The sequence below is a fragment of the Colletotrichum siamense genome (genome assembly GCF_013390195.1).
Source record: "Colletotrichum siamense strain Cg363 chromosome Unknown KSG_Cg363_contig02, whole genome shotgun sequence".
In the NCBI taxonomy this organism is placed as follows: domain Eukaryota; kingdom Fungi; phylum Ascomycota; class Sordariomycetes; order Glomerellales; family Glomerellaceae; genus Colletotrichum; species Colletotrichum siamense.
Window position 1 is genome coordinate 7,154,688 of NW_023501015.1, and position 24,521 is coordinate 7,179,208.

The 24,521-nt window shown below is 50.7% G+C and overlaps 10 protein-coding genes across 10 annotated transcripts; 5 read left to right on the forward strand and 5 right to left on the reverse strand.

Moving 5' to 3' along the window:
* Positions 1 to 477: 477 nt before the first annotated feature.
* eqxH-2 (Cytochrome P450 monooxygenase eqxH) lies at positions 478 to 2,343 on the reverse strand (the record flags this gene model as incomplete). The annotated part of the gene is made up of 6 exons (XM_036635736.1): positions 478 to 929; positions 993 to 1,206; positions 1,267 to 1,649; positions 1,698 to 1,766; positions 1,836 to 1,926; positions 1,987 to 2,343. The coding sequence occupies 6 exons, from the start codon at positions 2,341 to 2,343 to the stop codon at positions 478 to 480; spliced, it is 1,566 nt and encodes a 521-aa protein (XP_036499868.1).
* A 672-nt stretch (positions 2,344 to 3,015) lies between these two features.
* On the forward strand, positions 3,016 to 4,409 carry epoA-0 (putative epoxide hydrolase; the record flags this gene model as incomplete). The annotated part of the gene is made up of 4 exons (XM_036635737.1): positions 3,016 to 3,667; positions 3,723 to 3,912; positions 3,978 to 4,263; positions 4,314 to 4,409. The coding sequence occupies 4 exons, from the start codon at positions 3,016 to 3,018 to the stop codon at positions 4,407 to 4,409; spliced, it is 1,224 nt and encodes a 407-aa protein (XP_036499431.1).
* A 721-nt stretch (positions 4,410 to 5,130) lies between these two features.
* On the forward strand, positions 5,131 to 6,177 carry CGCS363_v003889 (Oxidoreductase BOA17; the record flags this gene model as incomplete). The annotated part of the gene is made up of 3 exons (XM_036635738.1): positions 5,131 to 5,420; positions 5,477 to 5,658; positions 5,714 to 6,177. The coding sequence occupies 3 exons, from the start codon at positions 5,131 to 5,133 to the stop codon at positions 6,175 to 6,177; spliced, it is 936 nt and encodes a 311-aa protein (XP_036499430.1).
* Positions 6,178 to 6,926: 749 nt separating this feature from the next.
* CGCS363_v003890 (uncharacterized protein) lies at positions 6,927 to 8,339 on the forward strand (the record flags this gene model as incomplete). The annotated part of the gene is made up of 1 exon (XM_036635739.1): positions 6,927 to 8,339. The coding sequence occupies one exon, from the start codon at positions 6,927 to 6,929 to the stop codon at positions 8,337 to 8,339; it is 1,413 nt and encodes a 470-aa protein (XP_036500465.1).
* Positions 8,340 to 8,482: 143 nt separating this feature from the next.
* Positions 8,483 to 9,067, reverse strand: CGCS363_v003891 (uncharacterized protein; the record flags this gene model as incomplete). The annotated part of the gene is made up of 1 exon (XM_036635740.1): positions 8,483 to 9,067. One exon carries the CDS (start codon positions 9,065 to 9,067, stop codon positions 8,483 to 8,485), a length of 585 nt encoding a protein of 194 aa, XP_036500466.1.
* Positions 9,068 to 10,624: 1,557 nt separating this feature from the next.
* CGCS363_v003892 (putative transcriptional regulatory protein) lies at positions 10,625 to 11,221 on the reverse strand (the record flags this gene model as incomplete). Its single annotated transcript, XM_036635741.1, has 1 exon — positions 10,625 to 11,221. One exon carries the CDS (start codon positions 11,219 to 11,221, stop codon positions 10,625 to 10,627), a length of 597 nt encoding a protein of 198 aa, XP_036500467.1.
* A 2,742-nt stretch (positions 11,222 to 13,963) lies between these two features.
* CGCS363_v003893 (Subtilisin-like protease SBT1.7) lies at positions 13,964 to 16,321 on the reverse strand (the record flags this gene model as incomplete). The annotated part of the gene is made up of 1 exon (XM_036635742.1): positions 13,964 to 16,321. One exon carries the CDS (start codon positions 16,319 to 16,321, stop codon positions 13,964 to 13,966), a length of 2,358 nt encoding a protein of 785 aa, XP_036500468.1.
* Positions 16,322 to 17,066: 745 nt separating this feature from the next.
* CGCS363_v003894 (putative MFS-type transporter) lies at positions 17,067 to 18,950 on the reverse strand (the record flags this gene model as incomplete). Its single annotated transcript, XM_036635743.1, has 6 exons — positions 17,067 to 17,315; positions 17,378 to 17,679; positions 17,905 to 18,554; positions 18,613 to 18,683; positions 18,761 to 18,825; positions 18,890 to 18,950. 6 exons carry the CDS (start codon positions 18,948 to 18,950, stop codon positions 17,067 to 17,069), a joined length of 1,398 nt encoding a protein of 465 aa, XP_036500461.1.
* Positions 18,951 to 19,861: 911 nt separating this feature from the next.
* fap2-3 (L-saccharopine oxidase) lies at positions 19,862 to 21,358 on the forward strand (the record flags this gene model as incomplete). The annotated part of the gene is made up of 2 exons (XM_036635744.1): positions 19,862 to 20,048; positions 20,103 to 21,358. 2 exons carry the CDS (start codon positions 19,862 to 19,864, stop codon positions 21,356 to 21,358), a joined length of 1,443 nt encoding a protein of 480 aa, XP_036500462.1.
* A 1,511-nt stretch (positions 21,359 to 22,869) lies between these two features.
* On the forward strand, positions 22,870 to 23,423 carry CGCS363_v003896 (uncharacterized protein; the record flags this gene model as incomplete). Its single annotated transcript, XM_036635745.1, has 2 exons — positions 22,870 to 23,220; positions 23,271 to 23,423. 2 exons carry the CDS (start codon positions 22,870 to 22,872, stop codon positions 23,421 to 23,423), a joined length of 504 nt encoding a protein of 167 aa, XP_036500463.1.
* Positions 23,424 to 24,521: the final 1,098 nt, after the last annotated feature.

The following is a 24,521-nucleotide window of genomic DNA, read 5'->3' on the forward strand; positions in this document are numbered from 1 at the left end:
ACCTCCAGCGAACATCACGTAATTCTGCTCTTCTTTCTACCTCATGGCGAGGTCTCATCCGCCTAACGTTATTTGACGACTCGGTCCAGCCCACCCAATCACACCCATAATAGCGAAGCACCTGGTACCTGGGTCAGTTACTAGTTCGCACTCTACGATTGGTGGCTTTTGGCGTTGAGAATGGAATTCGATTCTTGACAGGTGCGGGAGTTCCGCGTACCTGCAGCAGTATCCGTCATCAGCATCAGATAGCGTCCATCGCTCAATTGGTCTATCAATACACCTGTGAATTCTCTACCTGTATCGAGAGTGAGCGGGGTTTTGTTGTACTAAGACTCCTGATCTACTTTCTAATCGAAGTTCAGTGGAAAAGTGCGCGAAACAAGACACGGCCCTGAGAAAAGGAGAGCCCAAAAAGGGAAACTATGTAGAAGAGACGAAAAGCTTCATGCCGGTAAATAACCTGAAGAGCATCATCTAACACTCAAGCGAGTCCAGATCGAGTTCCTCCTTCCGTCGCCTGATGAGAAACTTGGTGGCTGGATCGGGAATGATTGACATGCCGAAGGTAGTGGCCTTTGGCTGGAAGCCGTCGGGAAGCTTCCAGTCGTACTTGAGTAGGATATGGCACAAGGCGATCTTGATCTCGTTGGCGGCAAAGAAGCGACCAGGACAGGCGTGAATACCATGCCCGAATCCAAGATGTCTTGAACTTGTGCTCACGAGATGTGCCGTCTTGCTGTCTTCGTCCCTTTCACCCTCCGCCGCCTCTCGCAGCCTCAAGAACCGATAGCCATCGAACTTGTCGGCATCCTTCCAATACTCGGAATTCCACATGTGAGTCCCTTCTCCAAGGACCCTCTGGCCCTTCTTGATCACGAAGCCGTCCGAAAGCTCGACATCAGCAAGTGCCTGTCGACTCCACAGTCCTTGATGAAAATCCATTAGCAACTTTCGTTTAAAGACAGTTCCATGTTCACTCGGAGACCTACCCAGTAGCGCCGGCTTCATACGTTGAGACTCCTTGATGACACTGTCCATCAACTTCAGGTTGTACAACGCCGTCTTCTTCAATCCTTGAGATCCCAAGACAGTGATGACCTCTTCTCGGAGGGGGGCCAAGATTTCGGGGTTCATGGCAATGTCAATCATCGTTTGTTGAAGAAGATCAGAGGTCGTGTGGATTGCAACAACGGTTAGTGTGAGCTTGGACTCAGGGTTAGTTGTCTGCTAGTCTGCTATTCTTCTTTAAGCTGAGATGCTTACCTGGTGCCTGGCATGCTCATTGGATGGGCCGTACTCTGTTTCCCACCACTCGACCAGATCATCGAATGGGCTCGGTTGTCCTTTGGCCAGAGCAGCAGCTTTTATGGCATTTCGCTTCTTGATGTGAGGCTCGAGGGCATTATTGGCCTTGACCAGCTGCTGCCGAAGATCCTGGCAAACTGGCATGGCCCAGTGAACGATGGGCCTGAGGAGGCGGGGCCAAGCTCTGACTTTATCAGTAGCTTTGAAGGCAGTGATGGTGTAGTCACCGGATGCTTTTGTCCATTCCTCATTCCTACAGAGCTCCTCGCCCATGAAGATCCTTGTAGACATCTGCGACACAACACGAACAAGGTCTTCCTTGGGGCTCATAACGTGCCATTCTGACAAGGTTAGCTGGCTTCTGCTACAGAATTGGAGGACAATCGTACCTGGGGAGTCTGTCAACACTGCCCGCATCGCAAACGTTGCTTCTTGAGAAATTGGGGCCGTGAGCTTGGCTGTAAGTAACGACAACTTTAGTTAGTAGTCTTGCAAAATTGTGATTTGTCGAGTCCTGAACCACCCACTTAGAGCCTTGGTCAAGTACTTCGTGACGATTTTGGCCAACTTATCATCCAGCGAGAAAGCGTCGAAGCCAGGGATATACCCATGAGTATCCTGTGAGTCTATGTGAGCTACCGTATCAGTGACGGGCATCATTGAGAAGATATCATATACATCATTTGCTGGGACAAGGAATGACAGTCGCGCATCACTTCGAAGCTCTTCGATGTGCTGAGGCGACAGTACGATAACCTCTCCCCAGTCGCAGTACGCCTTATAAAGTTTGTTGCCGAAACGAGATCTTCCCTCAGCCAGCAGTGCAGCACTTCGTGGGAAAAATTCGGAAACTCGACGTCTGTTGGTGAATTCAAATGCCTTCTTAGGGTTAAGCTCTGGCAGGTTGCTCTTCTGGTCACCAAAGGCGCGCGCAAAAAACACCAACACGGCCAGAGTGAGAATATAGACGGCCGGCTGGTCAGCAAAGGGTATGTCAACCCTCAGCTCCTCCCACCACGTTGGTCGAGAGTTCATGTTGGTAAACCTTTCGGGGCCGTAAGGTGTCAGGCAAAGAGTTCAAATGTTGCGATGCAGAGGAAATAGTCGTGTTGTAAATCTGGCTGGGCTCTAAATCTCCTGTTCTCAATGAACTAACTGGGCGTTTTATCTAAAATCTCTACAGTGATTCATTTGATACGCTTGTAAGTCGAGTCGTATTCTACGCCCTATGCAGCCGCCGTAAAGACCGGAGTCCGGCCGCTGGGCTCCGCCGAATGCGATACCGAAATAGGCATCTTCCCCGGCTACTTGCTACGCTCATACTCAGAAGCCCGTCCCCGCTGACAAAGCTTGCAGATCATGAGCTTGCGTAAGTTCTGATTCAGCCAAAACCTCGATCGGCAGCCAACCGACATCTAGACCAAGGATTTCTCCGACAAGTGCGGAGCAACTGCCGGCGCGGGCAGCTCCTTCGATAGACCGAAACATGCATCACGGGCCGCTGGAAGGACTCCGGTGCATGGATCTGAGGAAGTAAGCCACCGGAGAAAACCCACCGCACGATGAAGCAGCGCTGCATAGTAGCCGAACTGGGGTAGTAAACGGCACAAACTAGTGATAAACTGCCAATTGCGCACAGTCTGATATGATAGAGCCAGGTCAAAGAACACCAGGTTGTCGTTCCAGGAGCATTCGACACAAACGGACATGTCGCATACAGGGTTTGGAGTTGTCCCGGCATTTGCCATCAAGAGGCCTGAAGTGTTCAACTTCCAAATCTCCAATTTGCAAATCGAAACCCTTACAACGCTTCTTCGACTTTGTCCCATAGCCCCGGAAACATGGTACAACAGGCAAGAAGATCTTGAATTTGGCCTCAGTCGCCGATGGATGATCGAGGCTAGAGATGAATGGCTCGAATTCAACTTCCATCAATTCGAAAACGACGTCAATCTTTTTCCCAACTTCAGAATACCCATCGAAGACCCTGACCATGGTACAGTGTCCATACACTTCGTAGGTCTCTTTTCAAAAAAGCATGATGCGGTTCCGATTATCTTCATGCACGGTTGGCCTGGGTCGTTCCTTGAATTCAGACCAATGCTGCGACTACTCACGCAAAGATTCACTCCTGAAACTCTTCCTTATCACATTATCGTGCCCTCGATACCAGGTTACGGACTTTCGTCAAGTGGCAACCTGGAAAATGAACTCACTCTGGATCAAGCGCCGCGACTGATGCACCAACTTATGATGGAGCTTGGTTTTGGTACTGGGTACGTCGCACAGGGAGGCGACGTTGGTAGCAATCTGGCTGGACAGATGTCCGCAAGATTCGAGGAATGCAAGGCGTATCATCGTAAGCAGACAAAACCAAGAAGTACCGAGATGGGCATGGACTAATGCACACATAGTCAACTTCTTAGGCCCCGAACCTGGGGACGATTTGTCGACTGTCCAGAGTCCAACCTCGGAAGAACAGGAGCAGATGGAACGAGGGAAGAACTTCGCTTTCAGTGGTTCTGCATACGTTTTCGAGCACGGTTTCAGACCAGCAACCATAGGTCACTGCATTGCGTCGAGCCCAATTGCGTTACTAGCTTGGTCAGTCATTTTTATGCGGCTTTAAGCCCATCTACCTGAAGCATCCGCTGATTATTGCCATGAAGGATTGGTGAGAAATACGTCCACTGGACCGATCCCCTGCACCGACTAAGCATCCAAACCATTCTCGAGCTCACCACACTATACTGGTTGACGGAAACATTTCCACGGAGTCTTTATCCGTATCGCCACCTGGCACCAGTGCTAGCATCCGGTGACTCGCTTTCAATCAGCAAGTCCACGATAAAGCCGTTCGGGTATGCGGCATATCCCTTCGAGTGTGTTCTCATGCCAAAGGCATGGGCACATCAGGTGTATCCCAATTTAATCCAATACAGTAGACAGGAAAAGGTAAGAGAGACATGACGTCACGCTAGTGTATAGGTCTAAATCTTGATTAGGGCGGGCACTTTGCAGCTCTAGAGCAGCCTGAGATTTTCCTTGACGATGTGCTCAGATTTGTTGAGCTGGTAAGGTCTAGGGGCATTTTCGTGTAAAAAAGCCTCAGAGGCTTTGGCTAAGATACATAAAGTCTACACCCCTTAGCTAGAAATACTATCTAGTATCTGTTCATGTTTGATATGGTCGTGCCTGAGGTCCGAAGGAAGCAGTCTTCAATTCTGTACAAGAACCTGTCTATGTCATAGCTCGCCTGCCATTTACAAGTGCTTAAAACGATTGAGACAAAGAATAAAAGACGTTCAAAACATTCGCGGTCACCAAACTCCTAACCTACCTAATGAATTTTATGGTACTCGTCTGCTCGTGTACATTCATCCCCACAGACCAGGAGTCCCACAATTAAGTTGCAAAAGTTGCAAAAGACAAGTTGTTTCGCCCTTCTCACCGAGGCAGAGCAATCGTCTATCTCGTTTTAGACCCTTAAGAGTGATAACGCGTTAATATTCTCACCGCCTTTTGGAAATGTCTGTAAGATTTGTAAGAAGTGTTCGAAAATGGTCTGCGATCCTTGGCCACCCCCAATCGGCCCCAGACGAGCTCAATCCCACCGGCTGAGATCGGTGGTTCGGTCCGTGCCAAGTGCCGAATTATAAATCACAGGGTGTATATATGTATTGCCATCTTGTTCTGCTTCACTGATACAATTCCATTACAACCCAGCATCAGAACTTTAACGTCCGAGCCCTAGAACGGATAACTAGACGGCACCGCATCAGCCAGCCAACCGGAAATAATACCTATCAAAACTACAACAATATGACAGACTCAAAGGTTTGGCTGATCACCGGGACAACCTCGGGCATGGGGGCTGCCATGATGGAGCAGTTCGCCGCACGTGGCGACCGGGTGATAGCAACTGGGCGCAGCGCAAGCGTCAGACTCGCAGACAAGAAGTCGAGCAGCATTTTCCCTTTGGATCTGGATGCTACTGCATCACTAGCTGTTGTGAAAGAACGGATCGAAAAGGCCATCCAGGTCTTCGGTCACATCGATTTCGTTGTCAATAACGCCGGTATCTCAGTTCCTCAGACGATTGAAGAGGCAGAGTAAGTACCTATTTGACCTTATTGTGACGTGAAGTTGACTCCGATACTCTACTCAGCGACGCGTTCACCCAGAAGATGCTTGATACCAACCTTATTGGTGCAATTAGGCTTGTGCAGGCCGTGCTTCCTCATTTCAGAGAGAGGAAGGCCGGTACATTCGCCTTCATTGGCTCTGCAATGGGCTGGCAAACCTTCCCGTTCTTTACCCATTATGGTATCACCAAAGCTGGCCTCTCTAGTAAGTCATAGAGATTGTTCCTGATCAATGTACACGAGATGGCTGATTGTCGAAGTTTTTGCCGAGAATCTCCAAAGAGAAACTGCCCACTTGGGACTGCGGGTCGTTGTTTTCGAGCCTGGAGCCTTCGTGACCGGCATCGGGCAGACGAGGACCGCGGCTGATGAGGGTCTCGGAGGAGCACCTAGCATCTCTGACTATCAAGGCTTGTTTGGGGAGATAATGGGAAAGTTCTCCTCACCGGAAATGTCGGAAAGCATTCCTTCTACCGTCGAGAAGCTCCCTTCGGCTGTTTGGGATGTAGTCAAAAGCGAAGGTATGGCTGCGGGGAAGCCATTCCCTATTCGGGTACCCTTGGGCCTCGATGCGTTGGCCGTGGTCAGACAGAAGTGCTACGAACAACTCAGGCTGTGCGATGAGTGGGAGAAGGTCGCCCTGAGCACGACAAAAGATGGTGCGGATACCACCCCGAACAAATATCTCCTGGAAAAGATGTCTATCATGAACTTGGCCAAGTAAGCCACGAATTGGATATTCGGAATGAGTGACGGAATACCGAATGGCATCTCATCTTTTGTTAAGTAGGAACCGCCGGGGCATATGAAAGCTGTTTTTGATTAATCAATATCACGTGCGCTGGGAACTGCACTTTGCTTCAATGCCGGTGGGATACGCCCCAGAGCTTCCGGACGCAAGGTACGCAAAAAAATTCCAATACTTGCTGGCAGGACATCCGCATCACCACAGAGCATCGATTGTTCAGCTGGAACGCCGTCTGCCTTGAAGAGTTCCGGAACACGTCGGAAGGGTTCCGAATGTTATCCTTACGGTTAGCTGATTCTACATGTCCATCTTCACCTGGCAGTAGATCTGAGTAAATGACAGAGTCTATGCGCGAGGGTCCCGCAGCAGTGATCCTCAACTACAACCATCGGCGGGTAGTTATACCAGATTGGGAAGGTACATGCGCCCCGAGGACGCTACCCACCCATCACCCCTTTCTTGATAATCAATAGCACAACAAACATATGGGTTGCAAACAAGCAGTCAAATTAGAGTTCAACTGACTGTTTTCGTCCAATAATTCTGGATCCATAGAGAACCAGATCGTGGTTCACACCCGTCACGGGCGACATGCAGACTGTGGCCCCCCTAAAAGACCCTGTTAGTCCTTTCGTACAACAGGTATATAATGAGCATCGATCCTCGCTTCAGCATCATATCTGAGATTCGGATAACCATCTCATTCATTCGTTGTTCTTATCATCATGCATCTGCTGTTCACACTATCGGCGGCCCTTGCTGGTGCTGCCATGGCCCTCGATCCTATATGCGACAGCGAGTGCCAGGCCAGCTGCAACGCGGAATGCCAGACTGCCATCCAGACGACCTACGAAGCAGAAGCAGCACTTTGGGTCGGCGACATTGTCTCTGATCCTTTCTATTCGACACCTGCGAACGTCACGGGAGCCAAACCTGGAGATATTCTCCGCTGGGAGAATGTCCCTGCAGCTCAGCTGGCCTCCAATTGGACACTCCCGGCCAGTCTGTCGCTCTCGCGCGTTCTGTACATGACCGAAGATATCGATCGGAAGCCCATTCCGGCCTCGGCTTGGGTTCTCTTACCATTCACCAACCCGTTTGCCAAACCCCAGGGAACGCCGGAGGAGAACAAGCTGCGAACCATTGTCTGGACGCACGGAACAGCAGGCCGCAGCAGACTCTGCGCTCCCACTAACAACAAGGGTCTTTACTACGACTGGAAGGCTCCATTCATTCTCGCCGAGTCGGGATATGCTGTTGTTGCTCCGGACTATGCAGGTCAGGGGTCAGACATCCACCAAGGATTTATGTACGAGTCTGGATTCCTCCATGCTGCCGATGTTGCCTATGCTCTCATTGCTGCGAGGAAGGGTCTTGGAGATGTTCTCAGCCAGAAGTGGATGGTTTACGGCCACAGTGAAGGCGGAATGACTGCTTGGCGAACCAACGAGCGTTTGGCCATGCCTGACCAAGAGGCCCTTTTGGCTGCCGGAGAGTTCGTCGGTTCCGTTGCGGCAGCCCCTGCCCTGCGTCCTCAGAAGCTGATCCCAGCAACGCTTGAACGAGCTCAGGGCCAAGCCGCTCGGGACCCCTTCTCCGTCTACTTCCTTCAGTCTCTCTCAAGGCTCTACCCAGACCAGATCAAGGTAGAGGACTATCTCGGCGAGATTCCTCTGCAAAGACTCGGAGCTCTGGATAAGTCATGCTTCCAGACAGGGTTTGCCATTGTCGGTGGCTTTACGCCTGATCAGCTTTACAAGAACACTAGTTGGCTCACGCATCCCGCAACAAACGACTGGGCCGTCCGATACAACGGTCAGGGGCCTCATGCTATTGCGGCTCCCATGCTTGTTATCCAGGGCTCGACAGACACAATCACTCCGGCCAACCTGACATTGGACGACTTCAACCAGACATGCACCACCTTCCCTGAGAGTCCAGTACATGCTCGCGTGTATCCGGATATGGGACACGGTCAGGTTTTGGAGGCTGCCAGGGCTGATATCGCTGCTTGGATCGCCGCGAGATTTGAAGGAGTTCCCGTTGAGAAGACCTGCGTCCACGAAGACGTCAAGCCTTTCACCGATCGCTACGCTGTGGGTGATATTTTCTGGCACGGCACGGCTGTGCCCTTCTAAAGGCCAAGTATGCTTGGGAAAGTGATGCAGTTGATGGTCCGCTTTCTGTTTACCATCGAATGCAGACTAGGACAAGTCTATCACTTCTATGTACATAGTTAACCTAAAACCCATCGTACATCTCATTTCATCACCATACCGTGTCAGCTCCCAAGCCGTCCGAAATTCAACTTCTTTTCTCCTCTCCTCTGTCGCCAGTAATTTGTTCCTTCTAGTATCTCAGGGCATCCGCGGATGAGCCATGCCCATTTTCTGAAGAAGGCTTCATTTGCCTCCCATCCCCGAGGGTCCCAAGACTCGCCCCAGACCAAGAGTCGAGGTCGCTCATCTCCATCATTAGACTTGTGGCCAACGCCAAAGACATCAGCACAGAACTCGTCCTCGTCGAAGAAGCCAAGATCTTCAGCCCGTATCGCACTTTCCCTTAGCGAGGGAATTGGGAACAAGTCCAGAAACGGGTGGTGAGTGATTTGATACTGGGCTTCCGTGGGTCGAAGGAATGGAGGCCACAGTGATGCTTGCCGCGGCCCGCAAGGAAGCTTGGGTCCCTCCAAGTTGAAGGGTGAAATGAAATGATCTTCGCAGAGAGATTGAGGGATGAACCCCAATACCCGGGCGTTTCTAGCCAAGGCATTCAGTAGGTTCAGGCCAACAAGAGCATAGAGCTGGGTTGGTTGCGGGGTTCCCAGCGAGTAGTTTGTCTGGGCACTTCTTGCGAGAATGATCATCTCGGCCCTCCTATTCGGACACGGAAGAAGCACATAGCCTCCATCTCCATCGAGTGAGCTTGAAGACTCACCCTCCCCTTCGCCACTTTCTAAGTTGTTACATAACTCTTTCAATTTTCTTCTTCCTATGCGCACAAGGAAAGTGTCAGCGACCAAAGTTGACGATCTACGTAGAGCCTTGGGATCACTAACGACGCGCCCTCTGGTTAAGGCGATTTTGTATCTTCCGCCTTTCTTTACTTGATGAGACCCCGGTCCAATTGTCTGCGGGATCCTTCATCTCCAGCTGATGGGGTATTAAGTCGAGCTCCAGCTTGGTAGGCGGATCTGCGCTACTCGATGCACTCAATTCTGTAGGATTCGACATTTCTTTAACCAGATCAACAATTGTGGAGTTGTGGAAGAAAAAGCACCTCGTCCGCCTTGGGCGGAGTGCTGCTCGCCCAGGGGTCTACAGACTTCCGAGGGGGGCGCGGGGGAACTTCGGCCCTCTATTATGCATACATAAAAGGCCCACACAGTACGAAGTCTAGCATATGCTTAGTATATACTCTAGCCTTAACGTAGCCCTCTATACTTTAAGGTACGTAAACTTTCTAAGGTATATGCTCAGTATATGCCCCCTAGGCTTTAGGAGCTTTAGGGGCCCTACCCTCTAAGCTTTAGAGGTTATACCTAGCATATGCTCAGCATAAGCCCTACCTTAGGGGCCCTGCCTTAGGGGCCCTGCCTTAGGGGCCCTGCCTTAGGGGCCCTGCCTTAGGGGCCCTGCCTTAGGGGCCCTGCCTTAGGGGCCCTGCCTTAGGGGCCCTGCCTTAGGGGCCCTGCCTTAGGGGCCTTGCCTTAGGGGCCCTGCCTTAGGGGCCCTAAGGGCGCGCATATGCTGAGCATATGCGCAATCATCAATCCATTTTCCCCTCGTATAAACTTTAGGGCACTTAGAGAGCTTTTTTGAATTTCACTGTGTAACTTGCATTTTTTTGCATAAGTGTGTGGCGCTTGCACGGCCACAGCCCCCTAGGAAGTCTGTAGACCCCCCTGCGAGGTGTACACCCCGCGTTGGGCTGGGCTTCTTTCGGTTTTAAAGCCCCTGAGTCGTAAGCCAAGGCTTGGCCGGACCACTCAGCGCCCCGAGATCGCACTAAGGAATTACAGATAGAGCATAGTGGGTCGCCTGAAGCCTATTTACGAGGCACCTCAGGAACCGTACCGACCTCACCTGGGTACATGCATGATGTCAGTGAACCTGGAAGACACTGAAAATAGTTCGCATGCAAACCCGCGCGAGAGTGGTTCTTGAATTTGGATCAAATATTGTTGCGAAATCTCATCAAAACTAGGTATTTACCATCCGGATCCGCAACTCGTCTAGTCATAACTTCATTCTTGTATTTTCTCAAATCTCACGAGTTACTTCCATGCAGTGTTGTCATCGCCGAAAGAAAGGCGGCGAGTAGAACTAGCATCTGTTGGCTCAATGTTGCGCTTCTGTGATGTAGATGTTCCAAAGAGCGACTCTGGGACCTAAGCAGAGGGCTTGAAGGGACTAGACTCCTTTCAGAAGTTCCAAAGACTGTCATAAAACTCGGTTGCTTCCTCTTCTGTGCTGAAGTCGCCCATGATGCCACTTAGAAGGCTCCCATATGCATCAGGCATATTGACATCCGCAATTTGGGACGCCCAATTTGCCATGTCTTCCATATTCGGGCCGTTGGAGGTCAACGAAGACGGCTGAAACTCCGGTCTGTCAACCTGATTCCGATCTACCACCATTGCCATGGTTCTAGCAGACAACGCTTCGAACAGGTTTCGGTATGGTGCCGCAGCCTCCCATCGTTCCGCCATGACAGCCAAGAGCATTGTACAAGTCGTGAAGATGGTGCTAACGTTGTCGACTCTGATTGATCTTCGAACGGCCGAAGAGGTCCAAAGGCAGTGCATGTAGGTCAAACCTGCCAAAAAGAGAAGGTGTAGCGTTGACCACGTGTAATTGATCGGTTTGCCAATGTACAGGCGTTTGCAGCCTTGGCAGATACTTGCAGCTGCTTGAGCACACTCCAGAAAGACATCGTCTTCCTGATTCTTTTTAGCAGTAAGCTGGCCGCGATATAGGAAGAGAATAGTTTCGTAGTAGGTCAACTTGTAGTCTTCCATGTTGGAGAACACAGTAAGTGGAACAGCTGCTCGACGCGGCTCTGGAGGTGTACGTGCCATCCAATCATCGAGTTCTCTGCGAAACATCTGCACTTGGGCTTGGTGCTTATCTTTATCTGAGTTTTCGATGGAGATATTGGAGTAGAAAACAGCATAGATGCGCGCCCAGATGCATCTGATGTCAAATTGGTGGAGCGCATGCGAGACGGTGGTGGAAGGTCCACTTGGTGATGTTCGCGGCGTGCCTTGGATTTCTGTTTCGCTTATCGCGGAATCGTCAATATCAAGAGGAAGCTGTCAGGTCAGTGAGAAAGTACACGTATCACATAGATCTATTGGATCTCACCTCGGCATCCACCTCTTGGATTGGAAGAGTGAGAGGGAGGCCAAGATTTACGGAGGCAGCGCAGTCCATCTGATATGCGCACCAGAAGGCTCGCTTTCGCAACTCTAAACGCAGAAGGTTGGTCCGAAGATGGAACCTCTTGACGTTGCGGTGATAGCCAAGTTCAATGCACTGGCGAAGAGCAAGTCCTGAAAGATTCCTGTTGAGGGTATCTTAGTCATGCCTCATGGTTTATGATCGGCTAGGTTTGTTGGTGAACTGACCACACTGACGGGCCAGTAGCAGACCTGATAGAGAATAGTGCACAGCATAGCAAAGCCTGAATGGATTCAAGGGTTTTCTGTGAGAGAACACTTTCCAAGTGCAACAGCGCTGAGGCATAGAGTTGCTAAAACAGCATTATATTTAGATTTATGCGATCCATGTTGGCGCATTTGAATCGGTGACTGACCTGTGAGAGCAATTTGGGATTCGACTTCAACAACGCGCCAATAGCATAAACCTGCCTAGTCTTAGTGGTAAAACCTACGGGAAGAGGCCAATTCAATGACTTGATCCCACATCACTCACCATGTTGACGAAAAACAACTCGCTTGGAGTTGGAGACTTTGACTCTAGTCCCGCCGCATTTCTCTCCCACTGCCTAAAAGTAGGTTCATGCAGGAATGGGTATTGCAAATGAACGTTATCAAAATAAGCATTGCTCAATAGCAGTCCCACTTCATATCGTGGTAGCCGGCACGGTGATACTGACGAGTTCATCTCACCCGTATGTAAGTCGAAATGGTCATTAGGGTTGCTCTGTGCGACCTGACGTACGCAGGCGTGAATTATCCGGGAGAACGAAAACATCGACGACGAACCGAGGTATTGTGGTTCGGCACCGGAAGCATGTAGACTCAAGATGCCTGCCTTGGAAACAAGATCAGCAGCATCATCCTGGTCACCCTGATTACCGCTCGGAGTATCCGTAGACTGCTCAGAGATGACAGATGAGGAAGGTAACCCAGACACAGAAGACGATTGACCTTGCTGCTGCAGCATGCCTTCCAGAAGCTGAATGCGCTCTTCTAAAGTCTCAACGTAATTCCGTGGGAGGTGCCGCTTGGTGGAGGAATCTTCCACGAGACATGCTAGCGGCTGTTGAGCATGCGCATGCACTAAAAATCGGCGTTCCAGGGGACTTGACTTACCAATGGCCAGACGACTGCAATTGGCGCAGGATGGGACTTGGTCATCGCACTAGTGATCTGAGTCACTGGAAATCCAGATGAAAATGCTGGTGCAGAGTATCCCTGATCGAGTTTACCTTCGGTTTCCTTTCTTTACAGCCGATGCAAGCTCCTTGGGCTCTGGTGCGTGTTCGACGCGGAGGACGCGCCGGGCGTCTTTGGCGATCGCTCATCTGGCGCAATGGTTAGCCTGAGGGGCCAGTAAAAAAGCTGCGTAAGCTGAGTACGCCATAGTCAGAGTCATTTAGCCCTTAAATGGCCTGGACTTGCTTTTTTGTTTGGGGTTCAACCTTTCCAAAGCTGGATCCTGGCTGAAGGACTGTTGGTCGCTGAGGTTTTGGAGGAGGAAGATATTTTGCAGCAATGGGAGACTCAATTCGCTGTCATACACTCCGTTGCGTTGACAGCGTCCACCCCGCAGTTTTTAGCCCGAAAAAGGCAAAAAAAGGGGCTTTTTACCAAAAAACCACCAAAACGCCCTAAACTTCGTACACTGATACCTCTATGCGTACGTAATGCGTGTAAATGAAATATATATCAATCGATAGCCCTCGATTAGGTGATTATAATGATATCTTTTTTATTCTCGCGCATTGCGTCCGCATAGAGTTATCTAAGTGTGAAGTTAAGGCTAATTTTAAGGGGTTTTTAAGGAGGACACTGTGAACACTACGTACAAGGGGTTTCGTTTTTTCTTTTCAGCGTTGCGTTTAGTGTCCGCTAGCCTAAAAACCCCCTAAAACCCCCTAAACTTCACGCTTAGATAACTCTATGCGTACGCAGTGCGCGTAGATAAAAAAGATATCATTATAATCACCTAATTGAGGGCTATCGATTGATATATATTTCATTTACACGCATTACGTACGCATAGAGTTATCTAAGTGTGAAGTTTAGGGGGGTTTAGGGGGTTTTTGGGCTAGCGGAAAATTTTCCTTCCGGGTCAAACTTGGGGGCGGACGCTGTCAACGCAACGGAGTGTACACAATGCATTGATAAGGGATTTGGAGCCATGATTGGTGCTATCTTCCTTATCTCGCCGCCATGTCAGGGATTATTAACTTGGCACAGGTCGTTGAATTGGCGCCTTACAGCGTTCAGACTACACTAAATCTAGCACGAGCTCGTGGTAATGTCCTTGACTCAGCATGACACTAAGTACAACTACCCCCAAATGAAAGCCATCGAACTCCCGACCACATGTGTCCCGTCAGACCAGACAAGCCTTCCTTGAGACTTAGCATCGGCACCGGGTGATGAACCCAAGGTGGCGGAGACGACGAAGCTCTGTTTCTCGCCCGCATCGCTGAAAGTGAGAGTCTCAGGGGTGACAGCAACCTTGACCAGTGCGGGGTCAGTGAGAGAGACGTCAACCTTGTAAGTACCAGCACCTCCGACGTTGGTAACGGTGCGCTTGAACGTGGCAGTGTAGGACCCGTTTGTAGAACTATCGTAAAGGGCAGAGAAAGAAGGATAATTAAGGTCGTAGACGCTGTATGTTTGGTTGGAGGCGCAGGTAAAGTTGCTTCTTGTGATGCCGTTGGTAAAGGCAGATGTGCTGTTGACCGCGCAGAGAAAGTTAAGGTAGTCATCCGGAGAAATGTCGTATATGAGGCCCGGGTTCAGAGCTGCGACAGGGTCAACGTGGCCGTTTCCGTAATCGAATACAGAGGCCGCCTTATCGTTGGCAGAGTCTAAAAGAGGAGACTGGGTGCCCTTCGTCGTGGTGTATGCAGTAGTCATGATGGCCGACCGGATGGCTGCAGGGCTCCATTCAGGGCGCCGGGCAAGAATGAAAGTAGCAATCCCAGACAAATGCGGGCAACTCATACTTGTACCGGAAATCAAGTTCCAGTCAATCTTTCTTGTGTCAATGTCAAGTCCGGTCGGACCGGTGCCAGACCACCCAGCCAGGATAGAGACGCCTGGGCCAGTGATATCCGGCTTGAGAAGACCGGGAACCACAACGTTAGGGCCTCTAGAGCTGAAAGATGCCATGAGAGGAGCCGGAACACCCAATCTAGTACCTTCAAAGTCGATCACTGCCGTCCCATTGCCCGTCTTTGCGTAGGCTTCAACTTCAGATCCGTCTGAATAGCCAAGGTGCAGAGCAGGAAGAATATGGGCATCAGCAATGGTACCATCGCCATCGGTTTCGGAGTTGACAAGTACCATCGCACGACCTCCAGCAGACTTGACGACGCCGCCCTTCTCTGTCCTTCCGTTCTGGCCCCTGACGCAGACAACTGCCTTGCCGGCCACCTTGGCAGGATCAAGACTGCCCGCCAGGCAGAGTGACGCTGTTGTGGCATTTCCTTTGCCCGCTTGACTACCGTGAATCAGAGGAAGCACCTCTCCGTCGGCTAACGGCTTGATGTCTGTCACTGATCCGTTGCTGTAAAGAGAAAAGCCGGTGTAGTTCTTGCCGTTGCCGAGTGTGATGTGGGCAGGAAAATCACGGTCCAACGTGCTGGCGGCGACGTTCAAAACCCATGGGGCAAGGTTCGTGACGGTCCCAGGTCCTGGGCCGCTGTTTCCAGCCGACACAGCAACAAAGATGCCCTTCTTCATAGCTGCATAGCTGCCAACCACGATACCCTCCTCCTCATTGAAGGTTGGCTGATCGGGGCCCAGCGACAAAGACATGACGTTCACTCCATCCGCGATCGCTTGGTCGAAGGCCGAGAGAATATCGGAATCGAAGCAACCCTCCTTCCAGCAAACCTTGTACATAGCGATGCGTGCATCCTTGGCCATGCCACGAGCTGTACCAGAGGCTTGTCCAAACAAGCTGGCGTTAGGGACTTCATTGCCGGCAGAGGTAGTCGAAGTGTGGGTTCCGTGACCGTCTTCATCCCTGGGAGACTGAGACTCTCCAGTCCAGTTGAAAGCTCCAGTTCCGTTGGTGACAGCGGCAACGTATCCCTTGTAGAAGGCCCTGGCGCCCACAAGCTTCTTGTTGCAGCTCGTGGCCGGGAAGTCTGGGCCAGTCTCGCATTCGCCCTTCCAGTGGGAAGGGACGGGAGGCATGCCATCGTCCTTGTAGCTTGGGTTTTCGGGCCAGACTCCAGTGTCAAAGATGCCGACGACCAAGTTTGACTCGGCGCTTGTACCGTTCACGTCGTCACGCGCGTCGAGGTACATGCCCGTTTCGACGCCGGGGCTGCGACCAAGCAAAGCCTCAGAGTCAAGCAGTCCTAGAAACGCAGGAGTACGACTGGTGTGGAGGTGGTAGACCTTGTCCGGTCTGACGGAGAGAACATCTGGTTGTGCCCTCAATGCATTGGCTTGATCATCGGTGATTTTGGCTGCATACCCATTGATGGTGTGTTCATAGGTGTAAAGGACCGCAGCAGGGTCGGCAGAGACAGATTGTAAAGAAGTGTCAATGAGAGACCTGCGGAGGAGGCCGCTTGCCTGTGTGTCGCGCATCGTGACAATGTACGTTTTCTTCAGTTCAGCCCCTGAAGCAATCCTTGTGAGGAGGGAGCTTAGGAGCAGCAGCCAAGAAGTTCTCGCCATGGTGTTTGTGCGCGACAATCTGATGTTGTTTGGACCCGAGAGTCTGGTCAGAAGATGCAACTGTTACATGCAGCTCGGAAAGACCTTCAATACATATAGTTCACTCCTATTGACCACCATTCCGGGACCAGATGCCCCGTCAAGAAGAGAGTGAGCGCATTTCCAATGCACAAGCCCCTATTACTAGCAGTAGAGTTCTCGTATCTGAAGATCCCGACTGAGCCGAGATGGACTGAAAGTCCGCAGGTCAGGATTGGTGCATATTCAGTTGCATTCTACCTCCCTCTTTTGATTCTGAAGTTGACGGGCCAAAGCTTATCAGAGTAGTTCCAGGGGTTCGTCCTGCTGCTATTGGCCGGACGTCACGCCAACGCTCGTTATGGCAGTCGGCAAATACTCAATTAAAGTGTCAGATAACCTTAATTTCGAGAACTAATGTTCATCCGACACCGCCGCGCCTTAGCTGTGATCACGTATAGGCGGCTAGCTTATCCGGCTCTTAGCTGAGTTCATGCATTTATTAAGCACTGGCCACCGCGGCACTTTGACTTCGCCAGGCGGGCAAATAAGGAATTGAAACCACGTGGAATCCCTCCGCTTTGTAGCAATTAGTAGGCGAAAGTTGAAGGTCAATCGTGTCCGTGGATCTCATTTATTTGGGTTCATATCTCCTCAAAGGAACCTGTCCCCATCGCATTGAGTTTGCCGACACGTCTCGGTATGATGCCAAACAGATTCATGGATATCACAGCGCTCGAGGCTCAAACTGTCTCCGGGCGAAGTGACGGTACATCAAGCGAAAGCGAAACCTCCACTTCTTCCCAAAGACGATAAATAGCCCACTTCCGAACAGAATGGCAGTGATTAAGACGCCAATTGTGACGTACACAGTCTGAACTCCTGAAAAAGCGATCCACTGAGGTAAAGCGAAGATGATGATGAAGGAGCATATGTTCCGAACGAAGGTAACTCCGACCATAGCATCGCCAACAATCTAGCAAGTAGGGTGTGTCAGCAGTTGTTTTCACTCATCGTGCAGGAAAGAAATTTGCTTACTTCTGTGTAGGCATCTGTTATGTACGTCAAGGATATGGTCCCTGCTGGAGCTGTTCCGAAACTGCACATGGCATAGCTCACAGCGAGGGCGGGCCAAGACCAGCCGTTACTGAGCCCGACACCAAACAATATAATGCCAATCGGCGCGAATGGTGCAAATGCTGCCATAACCCAGAGTCGCATTTCTGGCTCATAGATTCCCTTATTGCGTTTGGAAGCGAACAGAATCCACCAATCGCTGAGCGGACCACAAAGTAAGGTTCCCAGGGTCGACCCTGTGAAGGGAGCCAGACTCATCAAACCTATTTGGTCAGGATCGAAGTTGTATGGTGCCCGCGTCATCCAATTCGACATTGTTGTGACTAGAATGTTGGATGAGATCATCATCGCACCATAGACGAGAGACATGTACAAAACGCCCGGTACCGAGAACAAGATTTGAAATGGTTGATAGCAATGACGGGAAAAGGTGCGAAATGAGCCGGGTGATGAAGTCGTGAGTGACAGGCGCTGCCTGTAGCTCTTACGTTGAATCTCGTTGCCAATGGATTGGCCGTTCGGCTTGAGGCTGGTCCTCCTGTTCGATGGAGAATTTCTATGTAAGTCAGGACTTTTGGGGTTCTCGTCGACTTTTCCTCTACCCCCATCAGAATGGCTAATGCCACTAATTGGAGGCAAGATGAACTTCGTCTCCTCGTAGCCAAACACCATGGCCAGCAAAAGCAAACCAAAGAAGATGGCAATCCACCACCATACCCAGCGCCAACCTTGAGACGTTGTCACATAGCCAGCCGCCAAGGGCGTGAGTGAGGCCCCTATTCGAGTTGACCAAAAGAACAAAGCATTCATGGTGCCCCGCTGGTTGACGAAGAATACGTCGGCCACGGTCATTTGCACAACCACTTCAGCGAGGGCGCCCACGAAGCAGCTTATTATGTTGACCATCATCAAATCTGCCACCGTTTGCTGGTGTGCAGACCAGATCGTTACACCGAACTGAATGGCTGTGCTGAGGATGTAGACTGGTCGCCGGCCATACTTCAATGCGAACGGATTCAAGATGACAGCTCCTATGGCAAGAGCACCACAACCTACAGCATAGCTGGTGTTGAGAGTGTCGTAGCTGAAGCCCAATTGCTCATGCATAGGAGCCCAAGTCGGAGTGGCCGCGTCGATACTGAGGTCTTGTTAGTGGCGGGCCGGCAGCGTGTCAAAGCCGGGAATGTCAAGCATACAGTGCAAACACCATCAAGGTGTAGAAGGCGGCCAGGCCAAAATTCCAAAATTTCAAGGGTCTGGGCCAATTCTGATATTTTGGTAAGTCATAAAGGGGTCAACAGGGATTGAACTAATGTAAGGTGGAACTCAGCTGCGGCGACTTACCAGAGGGTCGTTAGGGTCTCGTGATGGTAGCGGCTGTGGAATGATCTCCATAGAGCCACTTTCCTCTAGAGGAAACGCTTTAGTCTGTTGTCTGGACGTCTAGAACCGACAAGAAAGATGATGATTTACCTTCCAGTCGCACGGTACCGGGCGGCCACGCGGGATCATCATGTTCCTCAGTAGAAGCCATCTGTAACACAGTTGCTCAATAATGCCCTGCTGTGATTTATGAATGTCCAAGAGGTCTGATAACTTGTTGTTTCTAGATGTGGTGTGGCGAGGTCAACTCCAAGGAGCGAAGAAGGTGAGTCTTTTGCACAGGTAATTGCCGGACTTTAAACAAATATCCTGATGCATGGTATGATCAGCAGCCTGACAGTTGTAGAATTAAGCATTATGATATCTCGCCAAGAAACCTGTGTCAGAGAAGATGGCATCCCCGTCAATATTGAGATAAGACGGACGCTATCGCAACGCTTGTGATGAATGTTAGCCCCGCAGAACAGCGCGGGGTGACGCTGATCCTCGCTCTCTAAAGGTAGAAGGTTTGCTACATCTCGTTACATGTTTCCGACGGGCCGGTGGCACTTGGAGGAGAGTCGAAGTAGCTATCGGGTGTACCCGAGCTCGGCTTCCGATTCGTTGCAATATGACGCTTGGATTGGAGATACTGCATCATGATGGAGCACTCGGACGACAGTTTGGTTTTCATCGACCAATAGAATTCCGCGATCTTAGTCTTGTGCATCGGTTCTTCCCGGCGCAATTTCCGATACGTGAACGTTGCGCGGCAGTCCTGACCCCCGACCGGTCACGACCAGTGTGCCCACTTCAAGAGCAGTAGTCGGGTCAAGTACTGCAAGAAGAGTCACTTGTGGCAGGTTCAGTAGGGGAAGCATCGGCAAAAACACCACATATTGCCGCTTCGCTTCGACGCTGTGGGTACCGGACTAAGTTCAATTAATCAGATGATATTGTCATAGGTATGATCCCCTCGGATATCAAGACTGATGGTCGAGTTCATAACAAACGCTCATGTCCTGCAAAGATTTTCATGGACGTTTCCATGTCGTGATTTTCGTTCTGATCTACAGGAACACTATGGCTGTTGAAACCGCTCCTTTGGCCAAAGACGACCATGTTGTCGTGGTCGGTGCTGGCATCTTTGGGCTCAGTACCTCTATCCACCTAGCGGGGCGCGGATACACCAACATCACTCTCTTGGATAAACAGCCGTATGAAAAAACTCATTATTCCTATTTCGAAGGCTGCGATGCTGCATCTGCAGGTGAGATATGCGAGGATACGTTTGATCGTTCTTCTTGGTTAACCTGTACTCTAGATATCAACAAGATCATTCGTTCCGCTTATGGCTCTCAGACTATCTACCAAAACCTGAGTTTTGAGGCAATTCAATATTGGAACTCATGGGCTGAAGAGCTTCGACAAGGAGGAGAAGCTGTGCCTCCGGGAATGAGCGCTACGGACGACCTCTGGATCAACAATGGCGATCTCTCGTGTACCGACGGCGACAGTTTGCCGGACTCCGACAAAGCGACAATTGATAGCATGGAGAGGGCCGGTCATGGAGATACTCAACTCGTCAACGACAGTCCACAGGACTTGGAATCTGCAACGAGAAGGGGCTTTCTTCCAATGATGCACCCATTCTCCAAGAACCTTCTGGGAGTGCTGGACACCACTGGCGGTATTACTTTGGCCGATAGAGCCTGTCGTTTTGCTTTGCATAAGGCAAAACGTCTTGGTGTTCGACTTGTTCTCGATCCAACGGCTGGAAAGGTGGATTCCTTGATGGAAGGTCAGGGGTCCGATATCATCGGTGTGCGCACCACGGATGGAAAGTCACATAAAGCTGCCCTAACGATCATTGCGAGTGGCGGATGGACTCCAACCTTGGTTCCTTCTCTAGATGGGCTTGCGGAGACAACTGCAGGGTCTGTCGTCATGTTGAGCGTCCCAGAACATCTTCGTGGACGTTTTGCCCCTACACGCTTCCCAGCCTGGTCATACAAGATTGGTGATGGTGCAGAAGGCGGACTGTACGGCTTCCCCGTGGATGAGAATGGTGTACTGAAAATTGGGTACCGCGGCACTAAGTACACCAACCCGAGAATGCAACCAGATGGCATAGAGCGCAGCATGCCAGTTACTCGATGGACCGAAGATGAAACAATTCGTCAAATCCCTACCCAGGCACTCGAAGTCATACGAAGATTCATCAACGAATTTCTTCCAGAGTTATCAGGCATCGACATCCTAGCAACGCGTTTGTGTTGGTATACTGACTCATTTGACAACCATTTCATTATCGATCGAGTGTCCCAGAAGAAGGGCCTCATGGTTGCCACAGCTGGAAGCGGCCATGCCTTCAAATATCTGCCCACAATTGGCAACTGGGTGGTGGACATTATTGAAGGAGTGGGTTTGGACAGACCGGCGGTGAAGGCGTGGAAATGGAGGTCTCTAGACGATGACAGCACGCCTGTCAACCAGCTCATGGAAGGTTCTCGTAGTAGTCGTGCTCTTAAAAACATAGAGCTGGCGCCAGGTGTTGCTCCTCCTGGGCCAAAGCTATGAGCTCTTGGTGGACCCAATTCCAGAAGAGTCTTGCTATCCGGGCGGATAACTACCTATACTAGGTCTGAGAGTTAATTTGATCTCAATTCACTTTTATTATTTTCGTCGCTATTCCTGTCCCTCTCTCTGTCCCTATTATTATCGTCGTCGTCGTCGTTATTTTCATTATCCCTATCGTCATACATCTACTACCCACCCGGTTAGCTAGAAGTATCCGCCCGGAAAGCAAGACTCTTCCAGAGTTCTGTGTTCTTCAATCTCTGGCTCACATATCATTGAATTATCTAGATGATATAAAGTAAGACAAAATAACACAAATGATGGATAGATAAAGAATAGGCAACAGCAAGCGCAACGGGGACAATCAATAATGATAGTCGTGCACGTCCAAGATGCATCCAACATGACGAGCAGTGCGAATTGCCGTAAGTTTCAACTCAACTGGCCCCCGTGGACCTCTCTGTTCCAATGGTCCAGGTCTGGTTTCGCATTCAGCTCTGGACAATTACAGGGTTTGGCAGGCAGAGCATTTCTGAGGCACAGCAAGGGAGCAACATAAGCACTAACTCACGAAGGGCAGCAGTGGCTGCAATGTTTCTGATTTACTCCAATGAAGCGTGTATTGCAAGATTGACGCGCTGGATTGAGTCGGCACCCGCTCACGAACGACCACAAGGATACGAAGCCAAGAGCCCGCCCTTCGGATGCAGCATGATATAGCAGACTGTGTGTTCAAATTTGATCGCCATATGAACACAATCGACAGTTTATTGCGTATTTCGCGTGCATGTTTCCGAGCAACGGACGTTTCTGTACCGTAATGTGGGTACTATCGCCTTCCATGTGATGACGGTAAGGGGGCGGGGGTTATTTAGAGATCCATTTAGCGGGGAGGATAACTTTTGTGAAATGACGCTGTTTGGAAGGGACTTCAACCAAACCGCAACTTCTCAAAATGCCTACATCTGATGTAGTGTGTTATGCGGCTGCCTGCATGAAGGCAGCCACCAACCCTAACTAGTGATGTGGCATCAGAAAGCTGAATCGTTCCTGGCCATAACGCATCCCTGAAACACTGAGCCACCAAACATAAAACCAGCTCGATGGAGAGGCAAATCCTCACTGCGCCAGGAATCCTCATTCATCAAGCCTCGCGGTCAGAAAGCCGTAAATCCCGTCCAAAATGGCTCAGACAACACACGGAGCACACAAGCGGCTCATCATTTGCCCCGATGGAAAATGAATAGACTCACGGGGAAAGAAAGGGTAAGCCAGAAGAGCCGTTCAATCCATTTAGATTTGATAGTCTCATGCAGTAAACATAGGGCTGGGCCTCAATCCAACGTCACGCGAATCTCACGAGTCCTCCGAAGAACCTGCCATGACGGCACCCACCAGATCATCATGTATTATTCCAGGCGTCGGGAGTTCGCATAGTTATGCAGGTTATCTAGACAAGTTCACCGGTGGCCTTCTGGGGACTGGACTTGCTCAGGTACGCCCTTTCCGTTATGAATCAAAAGTTTCCACTTCTGACGACCAGCATCCAGAATATCAGAGAAGACAACTTCATCTGCGCCAACTATGTTGACGGAGACGATATAGTCCTTATCGGCTTCCCTCGGGGGGCATTCACTGCGCGCTCTGTTGCCAACATGATTGCAACAGTCAGCTTACTGACGCCATCGGGGCTAGGCCACTTCTACGCGGTGTTCGAAGATTATGAGAGCATGACTGACGTGAATCGCGATCTCACTCTCTTCCTGGATCCCCAGGTTCTGCCATATGACGGCGAGAAAGTAAAAGCCAAGCGCGGGTGGGAAAAGAAGCGAAAGCTGCAGTATGAGGAGTGGCTTACAAAGGTAGGTGTGCTCCAAAGTAGTGCAATCTAGATGGTGGCTTACACCAACAGAATGGCTACACTAGACACAAATACCAAGATGGTACGACGGAGATCAAAATCAAGGCGATCGGTGTCTGTATTCTGTTGGAACACCGGGCATCTCCCCAGCGCCAGTCATCGGTTTATGCTGATCCTCCAAACAATAAATTACCCATCTACTAAGCGTGAGACTTCTGCTGACTTCATGTACATGGAAACTCTCAAGTACTCAGATCTCAGATCACGTAGAGAATGCATTCCATGCCCTTCCTCTTGATGAGCCCAGGTATGCATTCAGGCCAGCTCTTTGGGAAAGGCTTGACAACATCAAGACAAATCTCAAACAGGTGTGGTTTCCCGAAAGTCATAACACTTTTGGAGGCGGATGACACGAGCAGCAAATTCCCAACATATCTCTCGCCTGTACGTGCTTTTTTTTGTGATTGAGAAATGAGTGGAGCAGACATTCAGCTGACATACGCAGGGATGTGTGACTAGTCATCGAGTGTCGGCATTGAGTTTGACCCACGCCGCATGGAGGCCATCTTCAATCAAGGTCTTCGGTACTCTGTAGGTCATCCGTTCTCTTGCGTACCTCAAGGCTCATGGGTTTCATGGCGGTCGGCGAAGAAGTTCCTCCCATGGGCTAAGCCCGAGATCAGTGCGGCGAAGATCTCCAGTGTGAAGCGCGATGCGGCTGAACGTAATGGCAAGGATTCTCAACCGGCAGGCAGCGAGGAAGATCTCTGGAAGCTTGCCCGACCTTGGGGACTAGGCCTAATGCGAGACCCTGGCGGCCGCCTCCAAACCATTGGCGGGATCACAGTCTGACATCCTGGAATCTTCAAGCGTACTTACCCAGATAGAAACCAAGACAGCGGCGAGGCTCTGCTGAATACCAACCAAACAATCCACAGTAGCGTTCGCGTCAGGTTAGCCTGCCAAGGGCTTGCTCTTGACGATGCAGAGATCTGGGACTGCAAGCCCCTTACCCGGGCGGCGGACGGCAGTGCGCTCTGGAAGCTAGAGCGCGGGTCTGGCTTGACCGCCTCCGAACTAAATCAGATCAAAAGCTTCAGACCCAGGGAGTCGGATCTTGGTACGGGCGAGTTCGACAGAAAACTCTATCCGGTTAGGGACAGGGTCGGGCAATGGCGGTGGGTGCTTGTTGATAAGCGCCGTGGGGCTGTGTCTCTGAAAAGGTCTTACCTCAGAAGCCTGTGACGGGATACTGTGAACGGTATCTTCTTGCTTTGACGGCGGGAAAACCCGATGTGTGGA